The sequence below is a fragment of the Anas platyrhynchos genome, chromosome 16 (assembly GCF_047663525.1).
Source record: "Anas platyrhynchos isolate ZD024472 breed Pekin duck chromosome 16, IASCAAS_PekinDuck_T2T, whole genome shotgun sequence".
Lineage (NCBI taxonomy): Eukaryota > Metazoa > Chordata > Aves > Anseriformes > Anatidae > Anas > Anas platyrhynchos.
The window spans coordinates 13,644,934-13,668,886 of NC_092602.1; the positions used below are offsets into that span (position 1 = coordinate 13,644,934).

General features: G+C 36.7%; 2 protein-coding genes across 28 annotated transcripts in view; one reads left to right on the forward strand and one right to left on the reverse strand.

The window, feature by feature from the left end:
- Window positions 1-8,583, forward strand: part of RIMBP2 (RIMS binding protein 2) — a 158,857-nt gene extending 150,274 nt beyond the window's left edge. For 16 of the 21 annotated variants that reach the window (XM_021271355.4, XM_038187705.2, XM_038187707.2 and 13 more), the window contains 4 exons: window positions 1,362-1,465; window positions 3,338-3,409; window positions 4,529-4,663; window positions 7,032-8,583. In XM_021271355.4, the coding sequence (XP_021127030.1) occupies window positions 1,362-1,465; window positions 3,338-3,409; window positions 4,529-4,663; window positions 7,032-7,220 (500 nt within the window). In that variant the 3' untranslated portion in view covers window positions 7,221-8,583. The other 5 variants (XM_038187708.2, XM_021271358.4, XM_021271361.4 and 2 more) reach the window with 2 other exon arrangements.
- A 629-nt stretch (window positions 8,584-9,212) lies between these two features.
- Window positions 9,213-23,953, reverse strand: part of PIWIL1 (piwi like RNA-mediated gene silencing 1) — a 171,982-nt gene continuing 157,241 nt past the window's right edge. For all 7 annotated transcript variants that reach the window (XM_072024471.1, XM_072024472.1, XM_038187713.2 and 4 more), the window contains 14 exons: window positions 23,498-23,695; window positions 23,003-23,114; window positions 20,699-20,819; window positions 18,094-18,211; window positions 17,859-17,973; window positions 16,748-16,935; window positions 16,060-16,132; window positions 15,510-15,710; window positions 15,117-15,220; window positions 14,518-14,588; window positions 13,735-13,888; window positions 12,723-12,848; window positions 11,380-11,527; window positions 9,213-10,639 (listed from right to left, as the gene is read on the reverse strand). In XM_072024471.1, the coding sequence (XP_071880572.1) occupies window positions 10,523-10,639; window positions 11,380-11,527; window positions 12,723-12,848; window positions 13,735-13,888; window positions 14,518-14,588; window positions 15,117-15,220; window positions 15,510-15,710; window positions 16,060-16,132; window positions 16,748-16,935; window positions 17,859-17,973; window positions 18,094-18,211; window positions 20,699-20,819; window positions 23,003-23,114; window positions 23,498-23,695 (1,846 nt within the window). In that variant the 3' untranslated portion in view covers window positions 9,213-10,522. The remainder of the gene's footprint in view (window positions 10,640-11,379; window positions 11,528-12,722; window positions 12,849-13,734; window positions 13,889-14,517; window positions 14,589-15,116; window positions 15,221-15,509; window positions 15,711-16,059; window positions 16,133-16,747; window positions 16,936-17,858; window positions 17,974-18,093; window positions 18,212-20,698; window positions 20,820-23,002; window positions 23,115-23,497; window positions 23,696-23,953) is intronic.

Genomic DNA, 23,953 nt, shown 5'->3' on the forward strand with positions numbered 1-23,953 from the left:
AATAACTTAATTCAAGCTGTAAAGTAGCTGAAATGATTTGAGCTGTCTAGATTTATTTATTTTTTAATGCTTTTTATCTTTGGAAATCAGCAGTCGGAAAATAGTGTCACATAGCAAACACATACGGAATCCTTTTTGGATTCTTTTCTTAGTCATAGAGGGGCCCTTGACCCTGGACTGTGGGCAGTGTCTTGCCCCAGAGAAGTATTCCAAAATCAAAAGTGCTCTTCTGAGGTAATCACTTAAATATGGGTTGATCCAAGTGTTTGGGAAACAGGGGAATTGGGTCCTGCATCTCTTACAGTCCACGCCTTCATTTTGGATCTCTCCTTGTGTATTGTAAAAATCCCTTGCAATGGTAGCTGGGAAGGTAACTCCAATCCACCTGCTGCAGAAGTAGGTGATCTCTGAAAGCTTCAGTGTCAGCTGGTGAGCAGTGTGAAAGCTGCGAGTGCATGCCACACTCAGTATTTGCTCCTACATCAGCTGAGCCCTTAATGCCCAATCTCCTGCCAGAGCAGTCATAGGGTGCCTTCCAACCCCACGTTTCCTTTGTCACACTGCATAATGCTCATCAGACCTGCCCTCAATGCCTGTAAGTAGCACTAACAAGCATGTTTCTTTGCTACAGCAATCATCTGCAAGAATCATGCTAATAATCATTTGAATTTAAAATGTGGCCCATTTTAAACTTCTCTGTAAATATTCAGTAGCAAACAGTAAACATGTCATCTGGTTCCTGTAAACTATTTTACTCTTTTCCTTCTGTTCCTCCACAAAGGAATCTTAAACAGTACTTGTGAATGGGTTCTTGTAGTCAGTCTTGAAAATACTGCAGACCACTTACATGATTGGTAACCTCTTTTGTCTTGGGACATCTGAGAGTGTCCGTTTCTCATTCCAGTCTCCCAGCAGAAAGTTGAGGAATAATTTCAAGCACAACACTCCTTGTGATTGAGAGGGGAGGGAGGGGGGGTAGGTAGTAAAAGTTTTACTAAAATGAAATAAACCAGACTTCTGAGCATTTACCTTTACATACCCTGATAAACTCTGATTCTTCCAACAAAGGATGGCAGTAAATTTCGGAACGTTGATTTTGCAGATATATACTGTGTGGGGATTCAAGGGCTTAGAATAAAGAGGGCAAGACAACTGTTAAGTTACTTACAAAATGCACGTGCTGTTTTGAAACTTTCATCTGTGTTAATAGGTTTGATAACCCATGGTGTCTTACCACTGTGCTAGAGAAATACCAAATGCACTGTTGTGAACGTGATGCAGGGAAAAATTGCACCTTGTGTTTTGTGTTCAAAATAACTTTTATAGCTCTCCTTCCCTTCCTCTCCTTGTGATTGGAACAGAAAGAAACAGACGGAGTGGCAGACAACCTTCAGTATCTACAAGAAGGATGGTGGCGCTGTATGACTATGATCCAAGAGAAAGTTCTCCTAACGTTGATGTAGAGGTATTGACATAACTGTTTACTGTGTTTACCATTTGTGGAATCCTAATTTAATTGAAACATAGTTGGTCTTAGTAAGCACTATTATGCAAAATCAAAAAAATCAGAATTACAAGCATTGGTCAGATATTTTCAGAGATGTATATATAGTAAAGGCTTATAAATTCTGCACAAGTCAATTTCTCATTGTTCAAATACCACAGAAACATAGAATGGCTTGGGTTGGAAGGGACCTTAGAGAGCATCTAGTTCCATCCCCCTAGATGCCACCCACTAGATCAGGTTGCTCACGGCCTCAATTTGTAATATTTATTTAATATGGATCAATGCAGTCAATTATAGATATATGGTTGTGCAATGTGTGTGTGTGTGTCTGCGCATGTCTCTATATATAAAGTTGATAAGGAAAAATGCATGGAGTTATAAATAGTAGGGAATGATTATTTTCCATTTATTGTTTTCAAGTTTTCTTCATATGTTACTGTCTAAGAAGATTATTTCTGAGTAGTTTTCCAGCTCACACTGACAAGCTGATACCAAAGCACACTCTCTATTGTCTGTATCATGCTTTACCTTTCCTCAAAATGTCAACCCCCTTCTGCAATGCAAACCAGAACTTTATAGTACAGTGGAACAGCATTCATAATATATTGTATTTTTTTTCTTAATTAATGTATCTGAGCTTTTGTGACTGTGTCTTGTCTTTAATCCTTTTTTTTTTTTTTTTTTTTATAACAATGTAAAGATATCTTAAGTGACCACTGAACATTAGCTAGATCTTCATTTAAACAACTGAGCATTAGCTAGATCTTCATTATGGGTTTATCTTCCATTTACCTACATGCAGTCTCCCATCTCTCCATATTTGTCATCAGCAACAATGGAATCACTTTTTACATTGTCTTTGATGTTACATGGTAAGTCCCACAACCAAGACTTGATGCGATTTTCATTTATATATGCATTGTGGTAAGAATGTCAGGGTACACTCAAAGCGCTAAATAAAATGCTGAAGACCTAGGAGCTTCCTCAGTTATTCATATATATTTTTTTTTAATATACTTTTTAAAATTTCTTTGTAGAACAACTTGGATTTTTTTTTTTAAACAAGAAAGTAAATTTTGAAACAACTGGGACTTAATACATTAAAACTTAGCCAGAGTTGTCCTATATTTCTTGGTGAACCAAATCTGATTCTAAATTATGGTGTTACAAAATAGTTTGGGCAATAAATCAAATAATTGCAACATACACATAGGAAACATCTTATTCATTCTCTTTCCTTCCCATGGCCACAAGAAATTAAAAAATAAATTTAAAAATGAATTAGATTACATTTAAACCCCAGGCAATTAAAGAGATCAGTGTATTGTTTGCAGATTGGAGACTGGAGATATTTGTTCTAACACCTTTATTGAACAGAATCCAGTTTAGTCCCACAATTTCAGTTCATATTTCAGAAAGGAAAAAAAAAGAAATCAACATCCTCAGTTTGTCTTGTAGACATTAGTCCTGTTTGTGCCTCGTGAGTGACGTTAAGGTACCTGTGAAGCCATGGAGTTCACCCTGCTCAGCAGAGCTGGCTTTAAAGTTTGTTCAGGTTGCTCACAGCTTCATGCAGCTGAGTTTTGGGCAACTCCTGGGTATGGTTGCATTCAGCGTGTTTGTTGCAGCAAGTCTTGTGGCTGTCTAGAACCTAGTAAGAGAGGTGCCTAGATTTAGCATTCTAAAAAAAAAAAAGCTCTTAAACTTCAACTTAAAACTCAGTTTCACCAATTCTGTCTTAAAAGGGAGGGAAAAAATATTAATGGTGTTACTGTTAATGAAGAATAAATATTAACCTTTGTTTAACAAAACACATTCCTTTTTCCGCAGGCTGAGCTAACATTCTGTACAGGGGACATTATCACTGTCTTTGGTGAAATTGATGAAGATGGATTTTACTATGTAAGTTGGCTTCTGTTGGTCACTGCTACAAGCTGTCAGCTCTGGGCCTCACTGCTCCCGCAGCTGTGCAGTAGAGCTGAACCTGAAAGACTGCCCTCCCTAAGAGAACAGTACTGAAGTTGGCTCACTTGCCACTTCATTCCATTTTTAGGGATCGCTGTTGATGTACCTCAAAGTTGTCTCTGGCATTTTATATTTTTGCCTTATATAGTTTGCTGGAAAATGTATAATTTGATCACATGTATCTATGTGAATGACTGTTAGTAGATAAGGCACTTCATCTGGGAGAAAAACCTCCATGCAGCCCTGGCCTTATGAAAAATGATTAGTTCATTAAAGTAAATTAATAGTTCAGTAGTTCAGTTTTGAGCACTGGGTAACTGTTCGTGCTACTTTGCCATTCCTTCAAAGCAGAAGAGTTGTCTCCTGAGAGACAATGTTCCAGTAGTAGCTGCCAGTCTGCATCCTTTTAGTTTTTCCACACGCACAGACAGCCACAGGAATAATTTGATTACCTCAGAAGTGCTTTTAGGTTGTGAAGCCTAGGACACTTATCATTGATGCTGCAGTCCTAAGGACCTGAGTCTAGAAACTGCATGGGATTTCAGTTATCATTTCTCTATTGCTTTTAAATAATGCAGGCATTAATTTTTTCTCCATTATGCACACTAGCACTTGTGATTTCCAGGTGTCAACGCATTCATTGCATTGGAACTCTGAGCGTGCAAGTTGGTCAAACAGCATGAGAATTCTCACATACAAACCCATTGGGAATGAGCTTTGAGTTGTCAAGTCATAGTTCAGACTTAACTGCACCAAAATGAAAAAGCACCGTGTCACAATCTGTATAAAGCAAATTGGATGAGCAACTGAACTGCTATAATACTCAAAGCATGTCTTAGTGTCACCCTGAATTATAGACAAATGTGCTCATCTGTTTTTATTTGATGGATAGTGTCCACTGCCAAATCACAGAAATAGAAGCAGGAAAATCTGGCTTGTGTGACCTTAGATGGCTATTTCCTCTTCCTCGCTGGCTTTGACATGTAGTCGAAGTATTTCCTTACCTTATTGGCAACCTGCATTTGATTTAATTCCCTGAAATGTTCATCATTATAGGGTGAACTTAATGGACAAAAGGGGCTGGTTCCTTCCAACTTTCTTGAAGAAGTGCCTGATGATGTTGAAGTCTATCTATCTGATGCACCCTCGCAGTATCTTCACGATACACCGATGCGTACAAAAGCAAAAAGGGTAAGCAACCAAATAAGGAAAACTTAAATTTTTATTTTCCATTCCATTCTGTCTCATAATTTGGACACGACTGTTAACATTTTAAATCCACTCGCCCATTTTAAATTATTTAACTTTCAAAATATATAAAACATTAAGAAAAAATGACTTTATCTAGGTTTCCACTAGCCTGAAACACTTACAAATGAATAATCTAAATCTAACATTTGACTGCAGTCATTAGAGAATCTCAATTATAATTTGACTTTATACAGCTTGTCCCTGGTGAAAGCAGTTATTGTCTAATGCATCTGAATGACTCTTACTATATGCAGTAGTTAGATGAAGGCAAAAGTTCTTGTGAATGAGACTGGTATGATCCCTTTAAATACAAATAGTAAATGCAGCTGATTGACAGTGTTCAGTCTTTTAATTCTTAGATTTCTTATTCCAACTGGCACTGATAATTGCCCAAAGACATCTCTTTTATGAAAAACTAATCATGTTTAGTGTCTCATTTTTGGTTTTGTTTCATCACTGCAATACTTTTATATATTATATATTTTATATATATTTTTATTTCTTTGCTCATCTGCTTGGAAACAGAAGAAGAGTGTTCATTTCACACCTTAATAAGGCAATGTAGCCTTCACGTAAGTGAGCAACTGAAGATACCAATAGAGATTTCAATTAAAGCTACCTGGCTATCTAATGCAAGTCTTGAAACTTAATTGTGGGGGAAAAAAAAGAAATATGTCTCCAAAATGAGTGGCCACAGAAGACCAGGCTGTATGCTTTTGCTCTATCTAGTTAAGTCAACTTAGCTTTTTAGGAGACAAATCCTTTAAAAAGGAATTCTTAGAAATAAGTAAATTAGACCTCAATTTATGAAGGTCAACATTTGGAACATATTTCTTCATGAGCTAAATGTTTATGTTTACATAGAAAAGCAAGTTTGATGTCTAACTACCCTACAAACAAAAGCTGCATATTGCATTGTTAGCCAATCTTGGATATAAAAATTCCAAGTTCCTATACCAAGAGAAAAGCACAACACCCCCAACCCTTAAAGAACATACAAATGAAACGTATGCTGGTGTATACTATAGTGTACAAGAGTAGAGTTGGTTTTGAAACTCATTACAGTCAAATATAGCTACTTAAATTATCTGCCTTTTCACGATCAATTATACCTCAGTTTGCTTAAGATTGACTATTTAACAATTCTGGAGGAAGGAAGAAAAAAACCTACATGTGGTACACTTTACTTGGATTTTCCTAGAAAGTGCACATTTAAAATATCAGCAACTGTTTGGTTTACCAATGCAATACAAGCGTCAATATGAAACATGCAGCTCACTCAATGAATGCATTAGACTAAATATATGGTATCTTCAGGTGTACGTTGGGGTGCTTTACCAAGTTGTTTTTTTTTTCATTAGAATTAGACCTTGATTTAAAATCAAAGTAGGCTTGAAGCCCCTTTGCTTAACTCGCTGTTGCACACACCAGTAAATTGCTAATATTTTAACTTGGACTACACGATAAGACAGGTCCCTAAAGCATGGATTCTAATATGACAATATCATCATAACAGATAGTACTACATTTTATCAGTAGGGCGCTGTAGTTAGGATAGGATGAGTGTAAGTAGTTTTAGCATTTTCATTCAAGTGCTTTTGATGATTAAAACAAGTAAGTCTCTTAAAATATTTCGGAATGCTGTCATTATTGTTCAAGTATTCACCTTCATTCAGCAACCTCACAGCTGCAGCATATACATTGAGCAGTCAGGGTCTTTAAGCTTTCTTTGATTGCAATTAAGGTTCATTTTAGCTTTTTTGTTTTTCTTTTTTTCTTTCTTTTTCTTTAAGCCAGTGTGCCATCTTATCAAATATGTATATAAAGTATGCTAGTCACTTTTAAAGAAAAGGCATTTAAAGGACAAAAAGTACGTGATCATGTAACATTTGAACTAATTTCTTCTGGAAACAGCTTGGTTTCTGTAGAGTGATAATCCCTAGTAATTAATACATTTACTTTTCTTAAATCCATAGCTGAATGTGTCCCTCTTCATTTTTGTACTAGCATAGTACTGAAATGCAAAACTCCTTTTGTGGCTTTTGTGGCCAGAACTACAGCAAAAGAAGTGTAGGCAACTCTTTAAAAAAGTATAAGCAAACTAGGGCTCTATTGGCATGTTTTATATTGTTTATACTTTTTCTCAAAATTTATATATTTGCTATACGCCCATATTTTAAGACACAGAAGAAATGAACCAGCCCTTTTGTTTAGTGGGTAATGGGACAAATAATGTTGCCAACTTTCTTGATGATATTAGCTTTTAAGCTTTCAAACATTCAATAAATTATAACAATGTACCTAATAGGTTCCTCCTGAGAATACAGGTACAGCAAGGAGAGCACCATCCCCCACAGTTCATCTCCATTCTGGGTCACCTACGTCATCTATGGGTTCTGGTAGTCCCGGGAGAGGCAGGGATATGTCCTCGAAAAAGAAAAAGGGGCTGCTTTCCAAAGGCAAGAAACTGCTGAAAAAACTTGGTGCAGTGAAATGATTCATGTACTCCTGGACAACTTGTAAATCTTCCAGTCTGTGTATTTATTTTTTTTTAAATGTCAAAACTAGGGCTTTCATGACTATGAAGTACAACTTTATTAAACCTTTGCATTTTTAACTCTGACATCAATAGAATCATGTGAATTGCTTAAAACAGCAAGAAAAAAAGCAGGTGGATGTAGTGTTGCAAATATTCCTTTTCTTCAAAAAGAAAAAGTTGTAGGATTAAGACAAGAAGGACATGATTTTAGTTGAAGTCTATTCAACACCTGCAAGCACACTGAATAAATCTCAGCCTTTAGTCTCCTTTAACCATGGGTCAGGTGAAAAAGAAAAACCTGTTCATTGATTTCTGGTCAAGAGAGATCACCCCATTCTGTCTAATTTTAATCATTAAAAAAAAAAAAAAGTGGTCTTGAAACTCCTAGTTAAAATCAGCCTTGATGTTTTGCCTTATTAATGCACAATGATTTGTACTGTCTAATAAATATACAACATATACTTTGTATGTACTGTGTATTCAACTGTCCTCATCTTCCCTAAATCATAGTAATTTAAGATCAAATATGATGTTGCTAATTCCATTCCATGTTTGATACAATTCTTGAGAGTTTGAAAGTACTGAGCAAAATGCTTTTTTCTTTCTTTCTTTCTCTTTTCCTCTCCAAACCAAAACTCCCATGTTTCTTTTGTCAACATATTCACTAAACTGAAATCAGATCCAGTCTAAGTTGTTCAGAGTCTCACCCCCAGTTTCAATCATACAAATGTCACAAACTCTACTTCTGGAGTTCCTGGTTCACTATTCTAAATTACCATAAAAAAAAAAAAATAAAGAAACCTTTACTTCCCACCTTGTTTTCTGGTGGAGGTGCAGTCCTAAGTTAAAAGGCATTTTCATATTGTTGATGTCAGATTCAAGATTAACTGCATGTCTGAAGTCAAAAACTGTGTTATATACACAAGCCGTAGCCAGTAAAAAGGCTGTAAAAGGTGATAAAAATACTAATTGCAACATTGGCATCTCAATAAAAACAATCTTACACACTGATGGCAGTCATTGGCTGTTACTATTTTGTAATTCTTGTCCATTTGTAAATTGTTTTTACTGTTTATACATACTTTTCAGACTGCCTTTCTTTTTGTAATTTATGGAAGGTTTATAAATGAATGATCAAAGCTTCCCCATTGTGTCTTCAGATTATATTGTAAATTACTGTAAGATATTATGTGCTAGATTATACCATTTAATTAAAGAAAATAAATGGCCTAAATTTGTGGTAAAGTACCGTGTGGGTGTGTGCATGTGTACAATTGTTGTGTAATATATTTTATATAAATAAATAATTTGCTATTTTGTAGAGTGCAGTATGTTTTGTACATCTACTGTATGTGCTGCTGCTTATTGTGCTAGATGTCCCTCCCTCTCTAAATCTAGATGCAAATGGTAAGAGACATGCACAAGGATCCATTCATTAAGGTTACAGTACTGGTGCAACGAACTACTGTACCCATACAGAGAAGAAACAGTATGCAGGAGCCACCTTCTGCCTCTCTGTCGCTGGCTAAGGCAACAGGTGCACTAGCTCCTTATTTACTGACCTCAAGTAACACAAACCATACCAGGAGGAATACCCCTGACAAGCATAAGTATGTTAGTATATGTTATTTTTTCCTAGTTATGTAAGTAATACAGTACAACAATATGGCATCAATAAGATGAACTCAGTTGCCTGAAAACATGCCTCTCTTCATTACAGATTTAATATATAAGAAGGAGGGTGGTAAAGGTTTTTTCTTTGCTAGGCTGAGAAAATTAACAGAATAGAGGTTGTAGAGACTCCTCATTTTTCTGAGCTGTGGTAGGCCGCTGAACTCCGCTGCAGAACAAAGGCTCATGTAAAGCAGAAACTTTCAAGAGATTTTAAAAAAATTACACTAGCATGTCACGTTGTATGCCAACTCCAGTCTTGAAGTATGTAAACAAATAAAGGATTACAACAACTTTATTCAGATCTTGCAAAGAAGAGGAACAATGTTCACAAGTTAGTTTCAAAAAACAGCACTAATCCAAATACTTCCACATGAACTAGTTTGAGTGTGAATCAGGTAACACATCTGAAGTAGTCAGAGTTTTGGTTTACAAATTAAGCCACTCCTGCTGAACAGTTACCACTAAGAATCTTAGAACTACAATCCAAAGTGATACCTAAGCACTTACAATTATTTGGAATTGAAAACCCCAGAAGTCCTGTGAATAGTAAAACTTTTTTTTTTTTTTAATAACTCCAGTCAGTGCTGACACAGACACTGATATCTTTGCTGGAAACGAATTGAATGCTTGCTAAATGAGAAAAACAAACAAATGCTAACCTCAAAATTTAGTTCATTCCAGTTAAAATCTGCAGTTGTCTGTAACACTCTGCAATTAACATGAAGTTGCACAACTATGCAAAAGCATATTGATAGTCTGTACTAAGCTACCAAGACCACATAAGATCATTCAAGATTAATGAAATCCACCCTCTTGTGGAGTGAATCCTGCAGTCAACGATAAAGGTGTTCTAGAGTTGTAGTAAGATACAGAAGTAATTTTGCCTGTGACATTTCCCAAAGCTTTGGTATACTTAGAGCTCCTTCCTTAACTATGTCATTTTGAAAAATCCTATTTCACTTCCCTCTATTAGGCAGAGGCGTGGGCACAAGACAGGTTTTGATTTCTGTGATTCACCTACGAGGGGGCAAGCATTAAAAACCCATCCACAGTTTTTTTTTTGCAGCACTTTGCAATTTTAATACCTCAATAACCAAAAACAGCAAAACATTCTTTTTTTAAGAGGTGGATAATATGAAATAGTTAAAAAGATAGATAATTTTGCTCTTATTTTAACAGCAAGAAAGCAAGGGAACAACAATCACATTTTTGATACTAGAAGATTAATATGCTAACTGAAGAAGCTTGGATTTTGGTCAGTGTAACTATATTCTTAGCTTACAAGATACAATTCCATAGCAAACTTTACCAAAACCATAAATAAAAGTACTGATAATATTTTGAGAAGAATCCCCAAAACACCTCAATCAACAAATACTGAAAATATTGAAAATCGTGGTTTTTATTCAAAATGCAGATCTGCTACTTCAACCTTTTTCCTGCTACAATGAAGTTCCACAACTCCACATACTCATCACTGCATGTGTCTCAAAGAAAAAATAAAAACAAGAAAACCACAAAAATTCATACAATTGTATATTCTCTAGAAAGGAACTGCACTTTGTTTTTTAGCTGATATCTCAACTTCAAAGATAATAAAGTCTGTCTGAAAGCAAAAGGTTTGGTTCTCTGTGAATACTCTGACCTACAAGGAATGCCAGCTTATGGGCATACTGGCAAGGAGCAGGTACTCTGATAACACCCTGCAGAAGGGGGAAGAAAAAAAGGAATTACTTTCAAGTAATTTATCAAAGCATGCCTTCACTGTAACAAAAAGAATGCTGGAATTCAAGAGTTTGGACACATGTAAAGTTTAGATTCCCTGTCATTTATGCAGATTTGTGAAACAACATTACTTACACTGATATGCATTAAGGAAGTGCTTTATAGAAGAGTACAATCAGATTCTCAATTCCATTCCCCACCTCCCTCCAAAAAAAGCATGTCATTCAGGTTTTATATTCCATGCTGTATCTCAAAGAATGTGGGACATGTAAGTCATGTGACATATTTATGAATATTAAGATAACAAATCTACAGCATGTTTCAAGCATGAGCTGACTCTGGGCTGATCTTGGTATGCAACAGAAGAGGCCCAGCAGGAAATTTAACAACACAGTTCCATCTCTACAAAAATTATTGCTGGGGGTAACAAATAATCACTTCATTTGTGTTTCTGACATAGAATTTAGGGATAATACTCAAAACATCAATGATAATGTGATAATAAAAATTCCTTTAGTCTTCAAACTTCAGAGAGACCAGGTGATTGTGAGAGATTAGCTCTCTGATGGCCACTCTAGGTCCAGATGCATAGTTGCAGACATTTTGGAACTGCATGGGTGCTTTAAAGTTAACTTTTCTCTATCTTCTTGTGGGTTGTTACTACACAGAGGCACTCAGTTTATGAAGAATACTATAATTTCCCCAAAGAAATACTTACCGACCAGTTATAGTACATGTGGCAAAGTTTGTAAGTTAAACGTTGCACGTGATCTGGTTTCAGTTTGCTAGTGTCATATATCACATTATAATGAGTGGGTGCAACACAGCCATTTCTCACTGCCTGACTCACAATAAAGAAATCGTACCTGTAATAGAAGAAAAACCCTAAAGTCTTATACAGAAAAAGTTTTTTCCTTAGATCACATGATGCATATGCAGTAAGCGCTGAAGTATTCCTTTTCTTTGGTCACTAAATAGTTGGTTCCCTCTATTTTTGAAAGGCCAGAAGACATGGAAGAACACAAGGCATCTGATTAGATGCAGACAGAGACAGTTGTAAGGCTGTGAAGGTCTTAACCCTTCATCACATAGGTTTTCCTCCTGATCTGCTCCACCCTGGACATACACTTAGCTTGCACTCCTCATTTGTGTTTTGCTACTACACAGAGATGCTTCCATCTTACAAGAAAAATACCTTTTCCAGAAGAAATACTTAGCTACAGTACATGTGTACTGAAGAATATTACAGTACACTAGCATCCAAAGATGGCTCAGGGTGTTGGTAGAACCAGAATCACTATCAGTAAGCTAATCAGTAAACTATCAGTTAAATACACACACACAAAAAAGGCAGAACTAGCTATTGAACTATGCACTGCCACAGAAAGCAATATTCTCTCTCCTATGTGCTCCAGCAATCCCTTGACCAAGTCCACCATACCACCGTCTACTGAATAAGCTTTGCATTTCCTGGGTACCTGACCTAAGTTCCACAGAATGTCACGTGAATGAAGACAAATGAGATGTGTGTGTATGTTTCATCCATACACACACGACTGTGTAATTTTAAGTTGTCTTCTATTAATTTACCAGCCACCAAAAAAACTTGAAAGTTTTGTCCTTAAAAAGGACAAACTTTACACACAACGTCAAAACTACACCCAGACAAATTAATTTCAGTCACAGACTGCTGAGTAATCCTATCAACAGGATGTCAGAGACAATTTAAAAATCAAGAAGAGAAGCACCCAAAAGCAAAACAAACACACACAAATACAAAGCACTTATATAATACTCCTATATTATATAAGAGTATTCATATATAAGTGCTAAATATTGAAATACTGCATAATGAATTAATAAAATTTAAGTTTACCCATTTCCCATCTGCGTGTTTACCCATTATCCATCTTACCCATTTACACATTTACATGTTTAATACCATTTATTTTCAAAAGGGCATGTGTGGAAAGCATTCTTACATTCAATCCCACAGACAGTTTAATACTGGATATATTTTATTATCAGGTTGCTAGTAAATACAAGAATACACTAACTTACCATTCTGGTCTGGTAACCTCAACATCAACAACAGTACCAGGGGGTGGGTTTTTAAGTCCTCCACCAGACTGTGCAAAGAATCTGGTATTCACTCGTTTCTTCACAACTATCACAGTAAGTTTTGGACTAAATAAGTGAAAATAAGAGAAAAGAAGAAAAACAAAGAAAAGGGGAAAAAAACTGTCCTGAAAAACTGCACTGAGACTATTTCAGTAGCAGATTGTCTGCAGTTTTCAATTAAAATTAACTCTAGAGTTCTCCAGGGCATTAACTTCCAAGATAAGTCTTCACTGTTTCATTAATTTAGATTAAGTTGGACTTTCAGATTTTTATCAGATTCAGATAATTTCAGATTTTTTGTTTTTGGTGCAACATCCACCAAATCAGTTTATATTTGATTTCACAGGGAGATGAAAGACAGAGCATAATGGAATCTTTCAAGTACAATGCTGATTCTGCAATCTCTCTCCTCTATCTTTTACATATAGAAAAAACTGTGTGTAATAGTATTTTTTGGAAAAAAGCAAGCCATTACAGAAACGAAACAGAAGTAGCAAGTACTTCAGTTTTGTCTAGTTTGAATTTTTTTCTGTTTCGCTTGCCTGTCATGTCAGGAAGTAATTTCATCATTCAGAGCAGACTAAAAAAGATCAAATTGAAGACATGCACATGCAATACACAGTCCTTTCAGAATTGGTAAGAGAAGCAGACCTACCATACACATGAAATACTAATCAGGTATGACCTACCAGTTGAAAGGTCTTAATTACCATGCATCAAGAACAACTGATACATGCATATGCACTGAATACTTACGTGGTGTGTACAAAAAAATTCCTATTATTACAAGTTATGGATCTCCAACCATGTAAGCAATCATCAGAAAAACAGTTACTTGATGTGAAGCAATAAGATGAAAAGAAGAAGCAATTGTCATCAGTAACTGCTTTTTCTATCTTAGATTGTCTTTCTCTAGTGGTATGAAAAAAGGTGCTAGGGAACACAGACTTACGTGTAGTCTTTGCCAACAGTCTTCAAACAATCCAGAAATTGAGGCACTTCGTAATTAACCAAAGTATGGAGTTGTCCATCTCCTACACCATCCCGATACACAATAATACGAGAGGGCAAATACTTATTCCACTTGAACCAATCTCTTAGAGCAGCTAAAAAAAAGTAAGTTGTAAAGGCACTTCTGAATCTGAATTGCCAAAGACTGTTCAAAAATAACATACAAAATAATCACAAGGAAGAAAAAGAAACATATTCTCATGGTTATATAATGTGAACATATCACAGCAGCAAATCAATACTCAATTAGAAGTACCTTTCATTCCACCCACTGAAGACTTTAGGGCTGCCAATCCACAAGTTAAAAACAAATACCTATCCCAGAAACAAAGAACAACAAAACCACATCTATTTTAGAATCGTTGCTTCCACCTGCTCTGCATGATAATTTTCTTAGAGATGCCAACAAGAAAATTGTTTACTTAAAGTAGAATTAGTTCTGATCTCCTTTCAATCCATCTCCTGTAAAACATTCTTTGAGGTGTATTCTATGAAGTATTTACCCATCATTAAAAAAAACGTGAATCAATGAAAGAACGTATACGAAATGATACTAAATTTCAGCAATATTTACAACTATTTTTAATCTTTTCTTTTTTTTTTTTTTAAAATCTAAGTACAAGTTGGCAATACTTCCTCTTAAGGCAGCTAAAGAGGTGTGTTTTGAGAAAGCTAGCTTGTCATGCCTTAACTTGCTCCACTAGAACAGAAAGCCTTCCCTTACTTTGCAAGCAAGCTTTGAGACCATCCACAAGTTCTTGCCCACTACTTTGAACAACACAGCGTGAGAACCATCTGTGAATAACAAAATAAAAGATGACATTTAAGGCACTTACTGGACTTACTTCAATTAAAAAAATATTTTTAAAATGTCTTTGCACATTTAGTCGTTATGATTATTGTGGGTCAAGGCAGTCAGGAAAGAGTTTGTATACTATAAGAATGCTCCCCCTGTAAAATCCTTGTTGTAGACCAGTACCTTAGCACCATATGAAATTCTTATACAATAAACAACACTTTCATACAAGTCAATTCAAAAAGGTAAAGAGCTTGTCACCCCAATGACCTCCATTCATCTCAGCCCTTGTCCCACTATTTGTCCCCTTCTGTCAAGCACGGTGGAAGAAGGGCAAGACTAACTTTTCAATGGATGCAGTGCAAGGAAGCATTCCCAAGTGAAACATACATTCCTAATCTAATATTCTAATTGTTATTAAAAATGTACAGTTAAATCAATTCAGACACTTACATGATAGCCTATCACAGTAAAGCCCCTTTTCACTTAAGGGAAAGATGAAATTTATTTTGGCATTCAAATCTTACCGTGTCATTGTTTGATTCAAGCTAGCAACAAATCCTGCAATTGACTGCTTCCCAGCTAAAGTGTCATGGTAACAATCAATTCCAACAACCATTACTTGTTTCAGCTGAAAAAGAATCAACAAAGAACATATGATAGATATGCAAAAGCACTTATCACCTCCATCCTATAATTTATCAGGATCATGACATAAGCTTAGCTGTTTCAGTTCATTTCAGTAGACCATGGATGCTCAATTCTTAGAACTATATTCCTCTTCTGTCCAACTGAACTTCAGGTCCCTTCTCACAGACAGAACAAACTCTAGAAGAAGTATTTGCTTTTTTATTTTATTTAAAAGGCTTTTTTTCCCAAAAATAAGACTGAATAAGGAAAATGAAAAAAGAAATACATACTGGTATCTCAACACTCCAAAGTTCTCCACCCATTTTACAGTTCATTTGCAAGGCAATCTTTGTCGCTATGGCCAGAGTAGTCTGAGGCTTGCTTAAAGTGCGAGCAATCACACATTGACTTGGAATGGGACAATCCGTACAGAGGTATTTCTTGATAGCATCATACTTATCCTTTCGGGAACTAGACAAAATACAAACTGCCTTTGAAGGGAGAAAAAAGTTTTTAAGAAGCTAGATTCTCAGATTTACATAGTAGTTGTAGTTCTTTCAAAAAAAAACAAAAACAAAAACAAACACTTTCTTACTCTTGAGAAATATTCAAACCAGCTATCTGATAAGTTTCAGAAGCTATACTTCAGAGTCAAGTACAAAGGCTTTTTAAACAGAAGGATAGTGACAGATTGGAATTTGAAAAGGAGTATGAGATCAGGCATGTAGAAAACAGTAAATATTCAGGAACCAGGAGTTTTTATTCCTAAAAATTAATCCACTAGTGTTAAAAAACAATGGCAGATTAACGTGCTTTGAAATTATGGATTAAAATACATACTATGTTTGTGTCAGGAGTGATACTTTGCTGTAAAACCCGTAAGTAAGCTTCTGTTCTATCATCCACTTCAATCCTGAAAAGAGGAGAAAGCTGTTTTTTCTGTATTAAAAGTTTGAACAGCTATTAAAATCATAGCAAGGACATAAAATAAATACTAGTAAGGATACTAAGCAAGGACATAAATACTGATGCATAATGGGTCAAGTGTCACATTTACAGCTGTTCAACATACAATATTTGCAGTTTTTGAAAACTGAGGGAAATCACTCTTGACTTAGACTTCTAATGGCAATTACAGTTAAAAACAAGGAAAAGCATAAAGATATCATGCTCAAGGTCTGTAAAAAAAATGTGTATTCCTTCTTGCATTACATACAGGTCCATCTGACAAAGGTTTTGTTTAATGACCAGATGTCAAATACTTGTTTGGTTTTGGCAGGCCTCAACCCCACAGTGAAAGCTTTCACAAATAGAAACATGAATAAGAAACTCAGTAAATTGACTAACCTGAAGAATTTACAAACAGAAAGCAATTTATTATTTTTTTGTTTTTTTTTTTTTTTTAAGTTAAAAGCTTATGCGAGATTCTATGCTGAGATCTCTACTGCATCTTGTTTACCATGTGAGTCATGCTAACAGATACAGCTTAGTAAGCACAGAATTATTTAACTTTGGGAAATGCACTTACATGGTTGCCTTGTTCATTCTGATTCCCATTGATGGTGTGACTTTAAACAGATTTTGAAGTAATGTATTCGCAGTATCATAGTTGCGCCGTGTGTATATTAATAACCAGTTGTCCAGAGGCTTTGCGCTAATTAAGGGAGCTACCCTAGTTTCCCTTGACCAGTCAGCAAACTGAGGATTGTAATCAAACTGTAAATAAGAGGTTGAAAAGAAAGAAAATCAAACACCCTACTGAACGTGCTATCTCCTGATATGCTTCAAGAACAGACTATAACACCTTTGCCTAGAACATGACTGTTTTTGTTTTTTCCACTGATGTCACTGACCAATTTAAAGTAAGCTTTATCTAAAACTTTCAAGGCATCATACTTTAAATGTTTCACTCATTTAGCCAGTGTAATTTACTATTTGCTGCACAGGTTTTAGTTAGATAGAACTATAAATATAGCTGTTTAAATATATTAATATATATTTCTCCCTAGATCTATTTTTAAATAAGGTAACTGCTTGAGAAAAAGACATTATTATAAAGAAGGTATAAGATCTTTTTAAGATTAGGACAGGCTTTACTGAGTACATAGATACTATTCAAACCTTTTCCATCTAACACCCTTTGAAAACCAACAAACCCAATTGGACATAGACTACTATAGAGCGATTATATAGTGTTTTATGATAATCCATGATTTAATTAAGATTTCAGTCATTCATACTAAAAGAGTTACTCAGCTTTGCGTGAATAGATTCTGTATGTGTTTTTTCCATTGAACTCATTAATGGCTTTTCATTTGAAAGTCTTGGTATTTTAATAAATGAAAAATAATTAAAAACATCTGTACTCTCCTACTTTTCTATCTGAAACTACTTTGTTTAGACAGAAAGGACTGTTTTGCAAGGAAGACGTTATAGCAATGCAAGCCAGACTCAGGCATTTTTAAACAGAACTTGTGAACTACTTGAGAAGTTTTTAAGTGTCCTGTATGGACAATGACTTATGTATCATGTTTTCTCTCCTAATGTTTTGTTTATAAACCAACAAGTAGTATTTCACCCTCTAAGAACTCGCTTCATTGATGAAAGATGCAGAAAATTTTAGAAGTTGTTTTATTTACCACATGTCCTGCTTGAAGGATCTTTTCCGCTTGAACAACTCTTCCCGTAAAGGATAGCAAGTTAGAATCAAAGCTTAAACCCCAGTCCCGGAGTTCCTTCTGAACACCGTCATCTCTGTTCAAAAACAAGATTTCAATTAAAGCAAGTTTGTTCTTGCTGGGATTTTATTTTTAATATTTTTGTCATGAAAGTTTTGGTCGACCATGAAGCACAGAAGATACCCAGGTAGCATACTTTTGGATGTAGTCAATAAGTCTTCCGATTTCACATTGCCTTCGCTCAGGTGGCAGTCGTGTATGAACGGCCAAGTCTTTCATCATGTTAAAATCATTCCGCATCTTCTCAGTCAATCCTGGTAACAGCAAAATTGTTTTCTGAGTACAAATTAGACTAAAGACAAAGAAGATTAAACTTTAAAACCTATATAAACCAACAAGTCTTGTTCTCTGCAGTTCACTTTCAAGCTGCAGCAATTGAAGAGTGTAACACAGTCTGTAAACATGAGACAGTAATTATCTATATGCAATAGTCAGTGCTATTTTAGAGGCAGTTTAATAGTAGTCTACAAATTGTAAGAATGCATCCCATCTTGGGTAACAACTGATACCTCTGCCGATGACAGCACAGTACAGATGTTTTGCTCTTCACTGAGCGCATATTTTCTGTTCACGGTCTGGGTTTGGTGGAAGTTTTCACTGTATTTGTAACATGCAAGCTCCTCAGCCTTTTCTTATTTTTAAAATAAAATTGTGTTTTCTAGTTTTCTTATTGCCCCCATTTGGTTTTCTTCATAGCAAAGAAACAAAAGGAAGTTTGTTTTTACTAACCAGATGGAAAATACCTATGTTTAAGTAGACTCATGCTAGCATTCAGATCCCCAAAGCTTTGAATTCATCCTCCCATGTAGTGAAGACTACCAGCACATAACATCATTAATATAGTCAGTCATTCAATTCACTAGGAAAAGAGTACACAAGATAAAATTCCCAAGCTGCTGAACAACACTGAACACTGAGGTCAGCTTTGCACTCTGAAGTTTAATTTAATATTAACGCCTGGCTGATTATAAGACCATCAGCTAAAAAAAAAAAAAAAACAAACAAACAAACACCAACACACACTTTCAAAATAAGATGTTCCTAATATTGTGATACAATGTCTTCTTACGATCCATGCAAGCTTGTCTTTAAGCTTTATCTGTTTCATTAAAACTTCGTATCTTGATGCTCAGTAATCTCCCAGGTCTTCATACAAGACACGTATATTTGTTACTTCTGACCCATGGTTAAAAGAACATGCTGAATTCTATGGTTAACGCACACATGGCTTTTAGTACTTGGTACAAGCTTAGGAGTTACTTCAAGACAATGAAGGTGCCTGAGTTTAGAATAGCTGACTAGGAAGCTGTAGCTAGCAACGTATCTCCAAGTTGAAAGACTGCACTTTTATTTGGAACTTGAAACCAAACAGCTTTCTAGCCACTCTAAGTACCCCTCTAGAACTGGAGGAATTAGCACACAATTCTTGAGCTCAAAGTGAGGTATGCACACCAGTCACCTGACCTCCTCACAGAAAATCCCTCCCATCTGCGGTAGCCCAGGAAAACAGCCAAAAACAAGTCCTGCAATTTCCAACAGGTTTGAGGCCTTTACTGAGGTCTGAACAGTCTATACAAAAGACAGAAAAACAACCACCATGGCAGACTGTCTATAATGGATGACCGTTTGGTCAGTCTTCCAATCAGAAAGTAAGTTTCTGACTATCCCAGATATGTTCCAAATATTACCAGTAGGCATCTGTAACAAGATTCAAGTTTTGTTCACCAATCAGCTCTATTATTTGTATAACAATCCCACATTTCCATTACTCCTCCTGAAATTTGTACTACACAGACCACATCAGAGATCCTAGAAGGGGCATTATGCTTTTTTAGCAAGCAAACAGTTTTAAGACATAGCTCAGCAATTTCACACCCAGAAGGAGGCCAGTGCAACTGCACGGGTACCTTATAAAACTGCAAAAGTAAATTTGCAGCCAGCCAAAGTATAGTTCACAAGAACATGAGACAGGATGTGCATCAAGAAAATGTAAACAGCCGAAATCCTACGCACATACTCATCAGGTCACCACTAAGAGCAGACTTGGGCATACTTTTTAAAAGAGAATTCCAGCAGAGGCAATTTGCTCAGTGCTCAGGATCACAGAATCACTGGTATTGAGCATTTCTTGCCAGTCATGCAGATCAGCTGTGCATGTGCTGCAGCTATACAGTGGCATCAGTGGTAATCAGAGTTTTAAGGTTCTGATTGAACACACATTTCCATTTGCACAGATATCAAGGAAGACATTTTTATATTTTTGCATTAGGGGACACCAAATTGTAAGATGCACAGCTCTTTATTTAGATTTCCAAAGCAAACCAAACCAGTTGTTTAACTGAGATAGTTCGCTATGCTCAGTTATCCAACTGAGATGGCCAGGTACTGCTAAATGCAAACTAAGTATCTCAGAGAAAAACACATTCTTACGCAAATCACAAAATTATCTATAGGTAATTTCCCTTTTTCAAACAGAAGTTATACTGTCAAAAACTTTTTAAGTTATCAGTGTGGCAACATTCAACTTCCTAGGCAGAGACTATGCAACAGCAAAACCCTTCAAACTTTTCAGTCTTGTTTAAATATCTGAACTCTGAGCTTCATGCTTGTTTATGAACTCACTTTTATGCAAGCAAATAATTTGTAGTTAACTTGGCAAGAGTTTGCTGTCACAACATCACTTTCAGCAGGAGGTATGATTTGACAGATGCTTGAATGTGAAGCAACTATTGCTACTGTACCTGTTAGGTAGCACAGCTCTGGAATTAGAACCACAGGTCCCAATATCATGTTTCCTCTCTTCTTCCGAGACTGGCTGATCAAGACAGGCTGGTTCAAGTCAGTAATTTCTTGATTATATTGCTGTATTAGAAATACATATTGCATGTTATTGAAGGGACCTCAAAAGATCATTGGGTCCAACCCCCCTGCCAAAGCAGGTTCCTTAGAACAGGCTACCCAGGTAGGCATCCAGACGGGCCTTAAATATCTCCAAAGAAGAAGACTCCACAACCTCCCTGGGCAGCCTGTTCCAGTGCTTCGTCACCCTCACCGCAAAGAAATTCTTTCACACATTGGTGTGGAACTTCCTGTGCTCTATCTTGTGGCCATTACTCCTTGTCCTGTCCCTGCAAACCACTGAAAAGAGGTTGGCCAAATCCCTCTGTCTCCCACACCTCAGGTATTTATACACATTGATGAGATCCCCTCTTAGTCTTTTCTCCAGGCTGAACAGCCCCAGGTCTCTCAGCCTTTCCTCATAGGGAAGATGCTCCAGGCCCCATATCATCTTTGTGGCCCTCCACTGGACTCTTTCCAGGAGATCCCTCTCTATTTTGTACCGGGGAGCCCAGAACTGGACACAGTACTCCAGGTGAGGCCTGACCAGGGCAGAGTAGAGGGGGAGGATCACCTCCCTTGACCTGCTGGCCACGCTCCTTTTAATGCACGCCAGGATCCCATTGGCCCTCTTGGCCACGAGGGCACACTGCTGGCTCATGGTCAACCTGTTGTCCACCAGGACACCCAGGTCCTTCTCCTCAGAGCTCCTCTCCAGCAGGTCATCCCCCAGCCTGTACTGGTACCTGTGGTTGTTCCTTCCCAGGTGCAGGACTCTACACTTGCTCTTGTTAAACCTCATTTGGTTTCTTCCTACCCATCTCTCCAGCCCTTCCAGGTCTCTCTGAATGGCAGCACAGCCTTCTGGCATATTCATAACAAACACATGGTTTTCTTAATGCTCACTTCAGAAAGTATTTTTTATTAAAAAAAAAAAAACGTTTTGTTTTTGATTGGTGCATTCACTTAATGAGAGCTCTTTTTGTCAGAAAAGGCCAAACACAGAAGCACTGTTCTCTCTGCTGGTGTCACCAAGATACTGACTTGTAAGAGATAACAAACAAATAATCCTTCTGCCTTGCTTGAGGCAGTACCACCCGAAGTACCTAACCAGAGATTAGGATGCTCGTTTCAGATCACTAATGGACAAGGTTCTTGCCCTGTGTAGCAATTTAATTAAATACACTACAAGAATCAAACAGGATTCCATGTAAGTCTGCAATTCATCCCCACCCAGCCACCCCCCAGCCTTTCTTCATATCTGGCACGAGCTGGTCTGTCTAGTGGTCACTAACTTGATTTAGAAAGAAAAAAAGCTGACAGCCAACCATACTTTGTACTTTAACCCCTTCTTATTCTTAAAGAGAATCACACCCCAGAAAACATGCAAAGAATAGCATTTAAAAACAAACAAACAAAAAAGTGGGATCACAGCATAGGCATGAAGTCACAAGAGTTATGAACTCCAACCTGAACTAGAATAGATAATGAACTAGAAGCTAAATTTAAACTTGGTTCCATCCAGTTTTACAGCAGAAACTTCCGTGTAGGATTCCACAATTCCAGTGTTCGGCTTTCCAAAAGACAGTCTCTGGGACCTGACACCCCTGACAGGCCAGTCTTGCTAGCAAAGACTGAGGCAAAGGCAGCATTCAGTACCTCAGCCCTTTCCATACCCTGTATCACCAGGGCCCAGCTCATTCACAGCAATGGGCTCATATTTTCCCTGATCTTCCTTTTGTCTTATAGATGAATAAAATACCGTACAATAAATACCTATGTACTTAGATCCTTTGCCGTCTTTTACATCCCTTACCACATTCAACTCCACTTGGGTTTTGGCCTTCCTAACTTCATCCCTGTATGCTGGGATACTGTTGCGGTATTCCTCCCAGGTTACTTGTCCCTGCTTCCAGTCTCTGCATATTTCCTTTTCGCCTTTGAGCTTTACAAAAGCTCCTTGATCATCCATACCATTCTCCTGGCATTTCTGCCCAGTTTCCCACTTCTTAAGATGGGCCACTCCTACCTAATGCAAGCTGCCTACTGTAGTTACTTCTTTCAAATTACATAGGATCTTTTAAAATAAAATTCTGCTTAAGCCAACTAGGAATGACTATTCCATGCATTGTAGGTAAAACCTCCAAAGATGCTCTGAAGTTTCAAGTTCAAGCATAATACATAGAATGACAGGTAAGTTTCCATACCCTTTTGTAGTAGTCTACGTAGCTGATCTCAGAGCCATCTGCTCGTCTAAAAGTACACTGTGGATTGGCATCCCAGTCAATGTCATCAACTCTGTATGTTCTGTTATTGTACCTGAATAAACAAGTTCACCATTTTATTTTTCTTAATCTTAAATACAAATGAAACAGAACTGTGAAGAAAAAAAGTTGATGGTAATACTCATTTAAGTTGGAAGTTTTACTCCTATCAACAACAGTAACTTCAGGTTTCCAGTTATAACAGGCATCAAATCGTAACAGGTATCAATTCTACTAAAAGCTACATGGCAGTAACACAACATGAAAACAGACCTAATCCAAGACGCATTTCCCACTTTTCTAAATGCTGTTACCTCAACTAACTTGCTAACTAGACAGTGATAACATTTTCAGGTTGATAGTTCATTGTATACTCCAGGACATGGAACACCCCCCAAAAATAGAACAAATCTCTGAGCAGAGTCCAAAGAGACTTACTTTGTAAGAATAATTAGACCTATCAGTTCTTTAGCGCAGGCATCTCTAAATCTTTGCTCTTCAACCTGGTAATAGAGACTATACATAAAATCCAACACTGTTTCACTGCGAAGAATCTTATGGCTCACATCTGCACATAACATAATGCTTTCTTCGTACTGGAGAATAGAACTTGTGAAGCCTGGCCAAACCATCAACCTGACAAAAGAGAACATACAGGATCTTAATATACTTCGAAGCATCTCTGTTCTGTTCACTTTCTCAGACACTTGGAAATAGCCATGACACAACAAAAACATCATTGAAATATAAACAAGATCCCCAAAGTTAATAAAACTAAAAACATTTTAAGTGCATCTTTTTCTTTAAAGTGTATCTGGTTTTTTTGAGTCTTAAATTGACTAATTTAATGATACAGTAGTATGACTGAACCAAAAAAAAAGGGCACTTCAAAAG